The sequence below is a fragment of the Pezoporus occidentalis genome, unplaced genomic scaffold, assembly GCF_034315485.1.
Source record: "Pezoporus occidentalis ecotype Australia unplaced genomic scaffold, CSIRO_AGI_Poc_V1 ctg46, whole genome shotgun sequence".
NCBI lineage: Eukaryota > Metazoa > Chordata > Aves > Psittaciformes > Psittacidae > Pezoporus > Pezoporus occidentalis.
Window position 1 is genome coordinate 97,347 of NW_026915791.1, and position 12,367 is coordinate 109,713.

Below are 12,367 nucleotides of genomic sequence, written 5' to 3' on the forward strand. Positions count from 1 at the left end.
CAAGAATGTGAGGAACCCAAGAAGAGAAGCTCTCACCTCATTAGTCAACAACTGCTTCCTGCACTACCACAGTCTTAGGAACTGACAGCAAACTTTAATAGTTCTGACGATAAAAGAATAGAACCGTTGAACACACTTCCGATGCGCAATAATGAATGTATATACAGAAATACAGCAAAATGTTCTCAGTACATCTACAACGTGGTGCTTTGTGCATCGGTTACCAACAGAAAAGTACGCTTTCCCTACCAAACCATTAACATACTGTAGCAGAAGTGCCTTTAACGGCTTCTGATAAAGCGAGTTAATACATTTTTGTTTTTATAATTAAACAGTTAATGGAAGAAAAAACTTGGTTACATGTTATAAGTTGTTCAAGTATCTGAAAATAAGTTGGCTTTTGAATAAGCTAAGGTCTGAAAGATTTTTAGTTGCAGTATCATGTAACTTATGAGGTTTTAGTGACTTTGTAACAAATTAAGGGGAAAATAAGGCTTTGTAATGAGCTGGGGAGTATGCTGGCTATTACAAATTAAAAGCACTTTGTAGTTGCGGCAGTACCAACATGTACATATGAACAAAATGAAAAACATGCCGAGGTCATCCTGTCACACATGGCACCAAACCACCTTGCACAAGATGTGTTCTCCACTCAAGCTCTTTGCAGCAGGAGCTTGTGAGGGGCATGAGGATGAGAGTTGCTGGACTGAGGATGAGGTTTCTGTGCCTCCTTCATGCATTGACAGGAACGCACTGGGGTTACAGCTTCTTCCTCTCCGAGCCCTCTGTGGGCTCTGCTTTCTGTGCAGGGAAGGCGTGCTGGTAGAGGTGCCTGTGTGTCGCCGCCGCGCTGTACAGCTTGTACAGAGCCTGGGAAAAGAGAGAAAGTGGTTGCGTCCCCAGCCCTGCTGCGTGCAATGAGCAGGGTCTGTGAAGCAGCCAGGTTCAAACCAGCCGCGGCATGCGGTTTGTTTTGTGCACTAACACTTGATTGCATCTGCCAAGAGGTAGAAGAATAAAGATCACCCTTCACTGATTCTTCAAGTGTCAGCTGTGGGAGGAACCCCCTGGAGCTGTATTAATCAAGGATGACCCAGAGTGTGAGTAAGGGACTCGCAGGTGTTAGGAGGTTTTCCCCTACAAGTTTCATGCACAGGAGTTCAAATTTCTGCATCCTCAGCATTTTGTTTTACACCACCAGGCAGGCACATACTGCATCATACAAAGGCTTTGCTATGCGATGTCTGATTGACTAGATTATTTTTCTGCAGATTGCAGACTGCATGGCTTCGGTTGGAAGAGACCTTAAAGCTCATCCAGTTCCAACTCCCTGCCATGGGCAGGGACACCTTTCGCTAGACCAGGTTGCTCCAAGCCTCATCCAACCTGGCCTTGAACACTGCCAGGGATGGGGCAGCCACAGCTTCTCCGGGCAACCTGTGCCAGTGCCTCACCACCCTCACAGGGAAGAACGTCTTCCTAATACCTAATCTAAATCTCCCCTCAGTTTAAAGCCATTCTCCCTTGTCCTATCCCTACAGGTCCTTGTCAAAAGCCCCTCTCCAGCCTTCTTATCACCCCCTTTACTCACTGAAAGCTGCTCTGAGTTCTCACCAGAACCTTCCCTTCTTCAGGCTGAACAACCCCAGGTCTCTCAGCCTGTCTCTGTAGCAGAGGTGCTCCAGTCCTCTGAGCATCTTCATGGCCTCCTCCGGACTCACTCCACCAGGTCCATGATCTTCTTACCCTGGGCCCCCTGTCTTTTCCTGTCTTGACAGAGAAGCCTGGCCTTCACAAACAGCAGCAACACAGGCTTCTACAGGGCAGGAGTGAGCAGACTGCAGCCTCAGAACCATCTCCACAGGGAGACAGGCAACAGCTGAACACCAGCAGCAGCCCCAGAAGGAGCCGCTGCAGTGGCTGCACCAGCGTGGATATGGGCTGTTTCCTGTACAGAAGTCACATCAGAGCTGTTGTGGGGCTGAGACACGGCTCCAACCCCAAGGGGTGGAGAGAGGCAAGTACCACCGCTTTGTGTGGTGACACACCATGTCTCTCACCCTGACATGGGCTTTATACTGAGTGCAAATGGCACAGGAGAAGTCAAGATCCTCTCTCTGTATAGAAGATCTACCTGCAGCTATACCAGGTATATACCAGGTATAGCTGCAGAGGACTTAAAGTGACTGCCTGTCACAGCGCTGTGATTTCAACTTGAAATGAACTTCTCATTGGGAAGGCAAAAGAAACTCAACCAAAACTCCACCAGCTCATGCAGGGGACCTGAAGACTGTTGGTGAGCCAGGATTAGCTCAGGATGGGGTGGGAAGAAGCAGAAAACCGGCAGGAGAAGCTGAAGCTGCAGCAAGGAGGAAGAGGGTGTAGGGGGTGTAGGGGCTGTTTGGGGTGATGCTTGACCTAATGGGCCTTAAGAAATGGAAGTGGAGCTTGTCTGCATGTGTGTTGGGATTGTCTGGGAACATAGTGGATATGGTGAAGGAACCTTCATGCAGCTTCTTTGTGTTTGTCTTGAAAATACACCTTCACATCCTACAAGACAGACACTGAGGTGCTGCAGTGGGTCCAGAAAAGGCCAACAAAGCTGGTGAAGGGTCTGGAGAATGTCAGATGAGGAACACCTGAGGGAACTGGGGTGGCTTAGTCTGGAATTGGCTCGGGGTGACCTTATAGCTCTCTACAGCTGCCTGAACGGAAGTTGTAGCGATGTAGGGTCTGTCTCTTCTCCCAAATAACAAGTGATAATGGCCTCAAGCTCTGCCAGGGGAGGTTTACACTGGATATTAGGAAACATTTATTCACAGAGAGGGTGCTCAGGCATTGGAACAGGCTGCCCAGAGCAGTGGTGGAATCACCATCCCTGGAAGCATTCAAAGACTGTGTAGATGAGGCTCCCAGTGACATCGTTTAGTGGTGAACTTGGCAGTGTGGGGTAAGGGTTGAACTTGATGATCTTAAAGGTCTTTTCCAACCTAGCTGATTCTATGATTCTATAAGGGACCTTGCAGTATTTTAGGCTTTTTTTTTCATGCTAAACCAGTCTCATAGAACTGACTTTTACTTGACATGATTTGTTCAACAGCGCATCAGTAGCAAAGACTCCATTCCGCCTCTTGCTGCTGCACAAGGCAGAGCAAAGCCACGGACCCAGTGGTCAGAAAGCTGTTAGCTGCTCAGCATCTGTGGCTCAATGAGGGACCACAGTGCTGGCCTGGGCTGGCCACTGCCTGAAGGAATGGCTTGATTTTTAATCATACATTTTTTAGTGGCCTTTTGGACCTGTGAGCTGCTCCAGCTTTCTTTCAAGAGGAAATCCCCACAGAATGCCCTACAGAACTCACTGGCTGAACAGTGTGTTGACAGTGGCAGATGGAGCTCTCGGGCTTTGGTGACACAATAAAAACTGGAGCTATCTTTTGTCGCACACCTCAGTCAGACTGGGGTGGTCCTTGGCTACAATGCTGCATTAATGTACGTGTGCAGTAAGGCTGTCTTTATTGTTTTCATTAGATGTTGATGAGGCTGCCTGTGTGACACCTGCATGGTTGGTGTTTTGGTTTGACCCCTCAGCACAACAGGAAAATCCCCAAACAGAGCTGATGGATGGGAGAAAGATGAAAATCCCCATCACAGCAAACATGCTCCTCACACAAATCTCTCCCTGCTTGGCTTCCAGCACTGCCTGGAGTTCTGCACCCGCTTCAACACCCTTCCTCAGGAATCTGGATCCCAGGGAACCACCAGAGCCCAGCCGCCAGTGAGTGCCCTGGTGCAGGGCCAGGATGCCAGATGCTGCCCAGAGCCCTTGTGACCCCCCTGTCCTCCATAAGCCCAAAGAAACGTGGCTGAAACGTGCATTTGGGTCCGAGACGCTTGTCCCCATCTGGCCCATGGGAGCTGAGTGGTGTTGCATGCAGAGAACAGGAGCCACTTACCTCATTTGTGCTTCCCTGGGGAGAGGCATTGGGAAGGGGGAAGACAGAGAAAGAAGAAACAATAGCATCTCTGTGTATCATGCATGGTGCTCATGCCTCTGGCCACAGCCACTTGCTGGTGCCACCATGGCTATGTATTCCCAGAGGGCTTGCCCCACACAGGCTGCCCCTCCTGCAGAAACCCCTCACAGCTCTGTCCACCCCTCCTACAGCCGGTCCCAACTGGACACTGAGCACTCACATGGCACAGAGCTACAAGGGCTTTGAACCCACTGGCATCATGGTGCGCAGAGTTGTGCCACCCAAGCCCCGATGCCAGCAGCAGAGCCAGCACTGCCCATCTGCACAGCTTGTCCTTGGGGAACCTTCTCTCCAGTTGGAAAGCAGCACAGCAGGGGTCAGCCTGGGCCAGGGAGCAGCCCCAGGCACTTTCACCTCTTTATTTTTCCCCAGCTGGGCAAGTTGCAAACGGGCAACGTCTCTGGGTTCCTGCTGGCTGTGTCCTGCTCTTGCTTAAATCCAAAATCCCTGCTCTGAACCAGGGGAGAAATAGAGTCTTTCTTTTTGACATACACAGACATGCACGTGAAACGCACACACACTGGCTCCGAGAATACCTTCTCAGTGGGAGCCTAGGCAAAGCTGCCCATTCCCACAAGGTCTGAGGCTCCACAAGCTAGCATTTGGTGATGGATAAGATGGGAAGAAAAAAAAAAACAGGCAGAACAAAATAGCTTGCTGTGAGTTTTCTCATCCCCAACCCCGATCTACACAGCTTGTCTTTCACACTGGGTAAGACTCAGAGGCTCAGCCTCAAGCAGAGGAAGGGGTGGTACACAGCTCCTGCCTTTGCTGTTCACTCCTGCTCTGTGACTCATCTCATACTGCCTACCTTGCCACAGTGAGGCCCATCTCCACTCCCCAAGACATCTCCCCTTTACAATCAACTAAAACGATTTCCTCTGTCCCTGCTTTCCCGTTTAAAAGGTCTAAGGAATGGGTCTAATCTTACTGATCACAGCACAACCAGATCAAGCAGCTGGATCTGCCCAGGCAGGTCCAGCTAGAGAATCTAACAACCCTAAATGCAAAAGCCATTTCAAAATGGGAGGAAAAGCCCCAGGAAACTCAAGAACTTGGTGGGATTGGTTTTGGTTTGTTTTAAATCAAAAGCTCTTTATCCTACCTGGTCCCATAACGCTGCGGCCACTTGGTCTATTACTGCGCCCAGTTCTCTGTACTCCCCAGAGTATCTGATATATGCCCAGGTACACAGTGTGATAAGTGTCAAGCCCATGATCATGTTGCACAGACTGGCTATGATGTCCAAGCCAATGAAGCCGGTCACTCCAGCTATCACGTAAGTGATGAAGATGACCACAAAGAGTGTGGCAGGGGTGCGGGCAGCGTGGAAGATGTTCTTGCTGTCGTTGTGTTTGATGTACTGAATGTAGAGCTCATCTATCTCATTCTCCAGCTGCTGGAGGTAGCGACGGCTGAACTCCTCCCCACCCATCTTCTTCACCCCGCGAAACAGCTTCACAGCCTCCTCCTTCAGCTCCATGTGTTTGGTCTGGAGGTCACTAGGTGCAAGGAAGGGCTTGTCCCCACCACAGACCTGCATGGAAAACACAGTCCAATCACTCCAGAAATCTCAGCATCCACAGGTCCTCCTGTGCTGTGCCATGCACAAATCACTGGAGTTAGGGCTCCACAGGCTCCTGTTTGCCACGGACCACCACATCCTGAATGACCGCCTGCATGACTGTGGTGTTTGGGACAGCTCTGCAGGGTGCAGGTAAAATCAGGGCAGCAGGTGTCCGCACTGGGAAGCTGTGTCCCACAGCTCCCTTACTCAGCTCACTCACAGCCGAAGCCAGGATCTTGGGCAACACTGACAGCTGAGCCACACTGAGCAAACCACGGTGTTTTCTAGTTCTGGAAGCTCTGCAGCATTTCACTTCTGCTTCAGAGCATGGACACATTGGCTCTAAGGCTCAGGGCAGTCCACAGGCAGTTTGGCCGTGCAGCTCCAAACCTTCCTCCTGCCAACAGGCAGCAGTCTCCAGTACTGATGAACAGAGTGGGGCCCTAAAGTGGCTGGAGACAGGCAGGGGCTGAGCTTCACCTTAAAACATCACAACCAGACCTCATATGAGCTGAGAGATGGGCTGACGGGGCACGGCATAGGTGAAAAGACAGTTATAATGACTTTATCCCCTAATTAGCACCAGCCATAGCACAGGCTGCACAGTCACGAAGCACTGCCACCCCACTACATCACATTTTTGGGCTGCATCTACCCATGCTGGGGAATATTGGGAAGATGATGCAAATTCAGCAGAGGCCAAGGCAGTCTGCAGAAAACTGCCATCAGATTAAACAGAGACTGTTTGTCAATCCCCCTCCCCTGTCCTGCTGTGATACCCTGATTGCTCTCCTCCAGCCTGCAAGAAAGCCCCTTTTCCACCATGAACAGAGAACCTCTTTGGGACCCTGAACGTGCAAACCAGTCCTGGGCATGTCCATGCTGGACATTTTCTACCACAGCCCAGGCAGGGAGGATTCCCCACGAGGACAGGAGAGCCGGGAGACATGAATGAAACAACATGCTGAGCACCACCTACCTCTTCCATCCTCCTGCTGTACGTGTCTTTGGCAGTGGCAACTGCTGCTAAATTGTTTGCTTCTGCTGTGGCCTGCAAGAAGGGCAAAAGGGGTACAAAGTTTAGCTGCAGAAGGACAGGGTTAGGATGTGTAATTGAAGAGTAGCAGGCTGCCTGGGTACCTACCCATGGTCCATGCATGTATGTGGCCAGGATATCTGCATAGACCCAAATGCTCATGTACAGAATTACACATTAAACTCCCTTGTCTCAGCCAAGTGTACTCTCCCCAGCCTCTGACCAATGCCAAATAAGATCATCCCTTATTTACATATCCAGACTCCTCAGTACCCCCAGGCAAAAGCCTGCATGAAGAGAGGACTCCTACCCTCCGAGTCAGAGCAACGAAAACTTTGGCTTCAGCTGTGGGAAACAGCAAGAAAACAGACAGAAAGCTCAGTCATATGTAAACAGCTACAGCTGCAACCTCCTGCAAAGCTGTCTGGCTCAGAGAGCAGAGCTGCGGCCCAGCAGCTGCTGCCTGTGTGCGGGGCCATGTCACCTCCATGTGTGGCCCCACTGCAGCCAAAGATGACGCTTTTTACCTGCAGGGGAATGATTTCAGCTAAGCTGACTGCTGCTGTGTGCCCAGCCAGCCAAGGTGCATGAGCCATGCTGCCGGAACTGCTCAGCCATGTCAGACTCATGACTGCCAAATGCTTCCAAAAGGGCTGTTTCTTGGGTTGTTACAATAAGGAGTTTGGAATCAAATCACAGAAGACCCAATGTACTGCACTACGTGGGCACCTCTAACAATTAACTGGAAATCAACACCAATTATGGTGCACGAATACCCTCCAGCTGAGCCCTGACACATACCTGCAGCATTGACTTTGGATGTGGCAATTCTTCCCCTTGGTAGATCTTTATGTACGCCTGCAAAACAGTGCAGAGAAAATGAAATCACATTGAATGCAGCACACATGAGCAACATGCAAACACCCCCACCCAGTCCCAGGCACAGCTTTAAGCAGGATGTTAAAGCACAGAAGAGGACATTCCTGGCACAGGATGGCTTTGGCAAGGGATGCTCTGTCAGAAAATGCTACTTAACACAGCTCAAGGTCAACTCCTTGGGTGGTCTGAGTCAGTCACTCAATGCTCTTGCTCCACCACTTACACCAAGTATCTCTGCCCTCAGATTTGCACCTACCTCCACCGTACATTGAAGGAGAAGGAGCCAGAGTAAGGTAGCCCTGGAGAGCAGGTTGTGAGAATTACTCACTGATATCTTGCACTAAAATGTTCCAGTAGTCATGACAACAAAAACCAGCTTTTTCCAAAGGCAACAGGAATACAGCCCTCAACCTGCCTCCCTCTCCTCCTCAATTCTCCAGGGGAGAAAACCAGCTCTGCCCACTTCTTGGACTTACTGTATGGTCAAATACATGACCATGAGGTGTTTGCTTTCTGCAGCAGTGAGAGTCAGGACTATTAGCTAGATCAAGAACATTTCTTCCAGCCATCGAGTGCTGGCTTGCCTGCTGCTGTTCCCCTTCAATTATAGCCAAAGTTCAAGCATGCCACAGACGAATAAGCCAATACCTTAAAATACTCCACAAGGCCTCGGCAGGTGATATGGTTTCCATTGATCTCCTTAACATCCAGGTTCTCAGGACTAAGAAGCCAGGGAATCAAAATCTTCAAGTTCTTGATGAACTCATCATCTATTTCTGGAAATAAAACCCAATGTCATCAGTACCAGCCCAATGCCAGACCTATGCTTCAGTGTGCACTGACATAAAAAGAGCAGTGGAGTCAAGCCGGAGGCTCAGACACCCTGTAATTTAGTGATGTGAGCACCCAGAAATGATCATGGCCCCATTTAAGTTGTTACTTAACCCATGGACAGAATATACAGTTGTGCTACATCCACAAACCAACTTCATGGTCTCAAAAATATGAACTCAAACACAAATGTGACTGTATTGGGGAAAAAAACTGCTTCTGCTGATGACTCTGATAAATGTGCACACAACACTGATAGCCAGAGAGCAGCATCTTCTTGTCTAGACACATACACTCTTAACAAATCATGACCTTTAGTGGGCAGGGCATAGATACATGATGTGCCTTCCCTTTGGTCTGCTCCATAGCACCCATAATGGAAAAGTTCTGCCAGGACTCAGGCTCTTTGGCTCTCATCCCTGCCACCTCCTTTGCCAGGAATGCTAAGATGTTCTATCCTGAGTTCTTGGTCCTCTATGAACTCATATGTGAAATTCTCATTGCAAAGCATTTCAAAGCTTTGCAAACCATTAGGTGCTTAGTACAAGTATACTAAAGACTCCTGTGAGTGACTGTGCATTTACACTGCACCATTAGACAGCCCTTGATGCAGGTACAGGCACAATCTCTACTCCTAGCAGCCTGTCCCCTTTGCCAAAGAACAGAGCTGGAGTGGGGCACTGTTTGAGGAGGCCATGGGCTGCTTGTGTCACTTCAACAGAGGCTAACTCACCTCCTAATAGTTATTCTTATGTCTTCACAGTGGCTGATATCCATTTATTGCCATTTAAATTAAACTCTATGAGGCTGAAGACCAAAAAAACAATGCAACATCCAGGCATTTGTAAGGAGAGGGGAGGTTTCCCTACATCACTTCCATCAGCCCACAAAAAGCTGCATACAGTTCTGAGGGAACAAGGAGATGGTGTCAAGAAGCTGCTGACAACTCCTGTACCTGTTCTGCACACACCACTTGTTCAATACTAATCAGCACCTGAAATTAAGGAGGGAATTAACAGAGATCAGCTCCATTTCCACAAGCACACTTCCCCACTGCTGCCTCACTGTCCTGCTTGCTGGTTAGCACAGAGATTGCCAGAAGAACATATCTGATCACTAGGTGGACAAAAGCAGAGGAAAATCAACATGCTGGTAAGCAGCTGGCTCACAACAAACAATTAATCCACAGCATGTGGCTCCTTTCAGGGTGGAGAATCTTACCACAGCTTTTTTACCTTCCCCTTTTTCTAACCTGTTGGACTAAGTCTGCCCTGTAGGGAAACCACTGATCAGATAAGTCAGGAAGATTAAATATTCCTTGGAAAGCTTTTCAAAGTGAAATAACATTCCCTTGAAAACATGTGTAACCAGCCTTCCACTCTCCACAGGCACCAGCCTGCCTTGCAGCAACCAGTCTGCACCACCCTGCAACTGTGCTGAACTCCAAGTGAGGCACAGGAGTTAACTGCAGGGTTAACATCACATCCATGAACTTCCTGCCTCAGTCCTGCCCTTCTCTTTTTGCCTACCAGCCATCTGCCCCAGTGTACGTATTGCCGGTAGCTCCAAAACCTTTTCAGCATCCCAAACCTTATCCACCTTCATCTCTGTCTTGGCCTCCATACATTTCTGGCCTCCGTATCTGCCTGCTGGATTCGGAAGAAGTAGCCAGGCACGTGTATGTCACTGGGAGGAGGATCCAACTCCTCTCCCAGAAGTTTTTTCATGGAAAATACTTAAGAGAATTTCAGGAACCAGCAGAACACAGAATCTAAGAAATCAACTTAAAAAAACAGACCTTTGCCTTCGTACCTTTCAGTTTTCCATCGAAATTAGGGTTGGTGGCAACTTTCAGGCCTGGGTGAGGCAAGAGGAAGCAGGAGATTTTGGTGAAGCAGGAATGGATGTGCTTTCTGACATTCTGCAGCTCTTCATGTTGATTTCCTGAGACCTGCAAGAGACCAGTCTGGGGTCAAGGGGCTTCCTTCTGACAGGGACACCAGTAATACTGGGCCAGAGGTGCTGGCAGGAGAACAGGGTACTCAGCACTGTGGCTGCTTACAGCAGGAAAAAGCAACACAGAAGTAGGAATATGCTGTGCAAGGTCAAAGACAAGGCTCTTCCAGTGACCAAGGACCGAGCATATCTCTGACCACATGCCCTGGGGCATGTTATTAGCGTTCGGAAAATGTGCATGTCCACGTATGACAGGAATACAAAAACATTTGGGATTTCCCACTAGGGCCTTTCTTGTCTCACATTTAATTAGGTCTCTCCACTACCAAATCACCCATGCATTTCCTGATTAATCCCAGTGGAGCCCTTGTCCATCATTTTTACTTTACAACTACCTATTACTAAAACATCATTCCTGATCTCTTGGGAATCTGCTGACTCCCATCTCTACCACCTCTCCCTGCTGCTCCCAGCAATGAGCCCCACGGAGCCTAGGCTTGGCCAGTAGTGTGCCACAAGCTGCCTGGGCACAAGCCCTCCACTGAACATGGCAAGGAAATTCAGCCTCCTAAAAAGCCTCTTCTGTGATTTTAAAGCACTGGCTAAGTGTGACCATAACCAGCATCTCTATACGCTTCAGTGCACATCTAGCAGCCAGTGCTGTGGCCACACAGCTGAAGCCTCACTGGTGCCAGTGCTCTGCATCCCATTTCCTGCCCCCTGCCCAGGTTTACACCCTCCAGTGCTGCTCCCCCTCAGACCAAGGTCTCACTCTCATGCCCTGTGCACTCTCCATCCACACAGGTAATGGCAGTGTATCATCCCTGGGTCACAAGCCAGATTTGCCTCTTCACTCTCCATCACCGACGAGCATGTCCCCAGGTTAACACTGATGATTAAGTGAGCCCAGATCAGAAAGAACGCACCTTCAGCCGCTTCTCCAAAAATCTTGCACCACCATCAGATCCATAGGAAAATTCATAAGGGAAGCTCCAGTCACGAACAAGGAATATAAGGGACTAGAAAAGAGACAGAAACACAACTGGGTCAGTGTCAATTAGCACCCACTGAATCAAAGTCACCACCTGCTCCAGAACCAGTTCAGAAAAATTCATCTTTCAAGGGTGTTGCTCTGTTTTCTGCTAATCATAGGATCAGGACTCACTGTATGAGATGTCCAACCCTGCCCTTTTGATAATCAAAAGGAGATTCATGAGGATTTCAGGGCTTCCCTCCCTGCCACCACCACTCGCAGCAGATGTCAGAGCCCACAGCAGTGGCAGAAACCCCTGCACCCTTGCCACAACCTTCAGACCACAACAAAACCTGGCCCTGAGTCTCTGCCCAGCTCCAGCATCATCTCACACCTTTCCTGGTGGAAATACCAGCCTGTGCAAGGACACCCCATCACAGCACTGAGACCACGCAGACTCGCTGCATGTGTGGCTGTGTCCTACAAGGGGAAGTGGGAAGCAGACTGCTGTACTGGTTTGCTGGGTGGCAGTTTGATTTCCTAGCTTGAAAAAGAGCGTCAATTCTTTAAACTGCAAAACAAGAAAGAGATTTCTGCTAACCAGGACAAAAGGCAATGAGCTCCCTAATTCCAGCCACATTTAGTTCCATCCTATGGGAATTTTACAGGCTCATTTTTTCAGTCTTTTCCACTGGGCAGCCTTCCAGACAGACTTTTAATGAGAAACAGATGCAGGATAACGAGGCTGAATAAGAAATCACTGGCTTTTGTAATCTTTATTGAGGCATTTGAAGTTCCTATGTAATAAATAAATAAATACCAGCATGGTCAACTTGCAATCTTAAAAACAAAGTTTTTTAAACTGTTTTCAGAAGAAATCATGTCTCCAGTGCCTCATTTGTGCAAGGGACCTATGTCCCCTGTAATGAATACACAGCTTGGAGGAGGGGAAGCCCTGAACACCAAAGCCCAGGAGGGCCTGGCAGAGGTGCCAAGGTTCCTCTCATGCACATGAATAAGCAGGTCAGCAAGCGGAATCTATTTCATTGGAATTTCCCTAAAAAATGGCTATGTTTAGAACAAAGATGTAG

The 12,367-nt window shown here is 48.9% G+C and overlaps 1 protein-coding gene across 2 annotated transcripts in view; it reads right to left on the bottom strand.

Annotated features, from left to right (window-relative positions):
* Positions 1-74: 74 nt before the first annotated feature.
* The window catches only part of ATL1 (atlastin GTPase 1), a 32,095-nt gene continuing 19,802 nt past the window's right edge, over positions 75-12,367 (bottom strand). Inside the window, exons 7-14 of one of the 2 annotated variants that reach the window (XM_062635579.1) lie at positions 11,230-11,322; positions 10,160-10,298; positions 8,165-8,292; positions 7,439-7,495; positions 6,581-6,652; positions 5,140-5,571; positions 3,954-3,968; positions 75-870 (exon numbers count right to left, since the gene is read on the bottom strand). In XM_062635579.1, coding sequence (XP_062491563.1) covers positions 760-870; positions 3,954-3,968; positions 5,140-5,571; positions 6,581-6,652; positions 7,439-7,495; positions 8,165-8,292; positions 10,160-10,298; positions 11,230-11,322 — 1,047 coding nt within the window. In that variant the 3' untranslated portion in view covers positions 75-759. The remainder of the gene's footprint in view (positions 871-3,953; positions 3,969-5,139; positions 5,572-6,580; positions 6,653-7,438; positions 7,496-8,164; positions 8,293-10,159; positions 10,299-11,229; positions 11,323-12,367) is intronic. The other variant, XM_062635580.1, reaches the window with a different exon arrangement.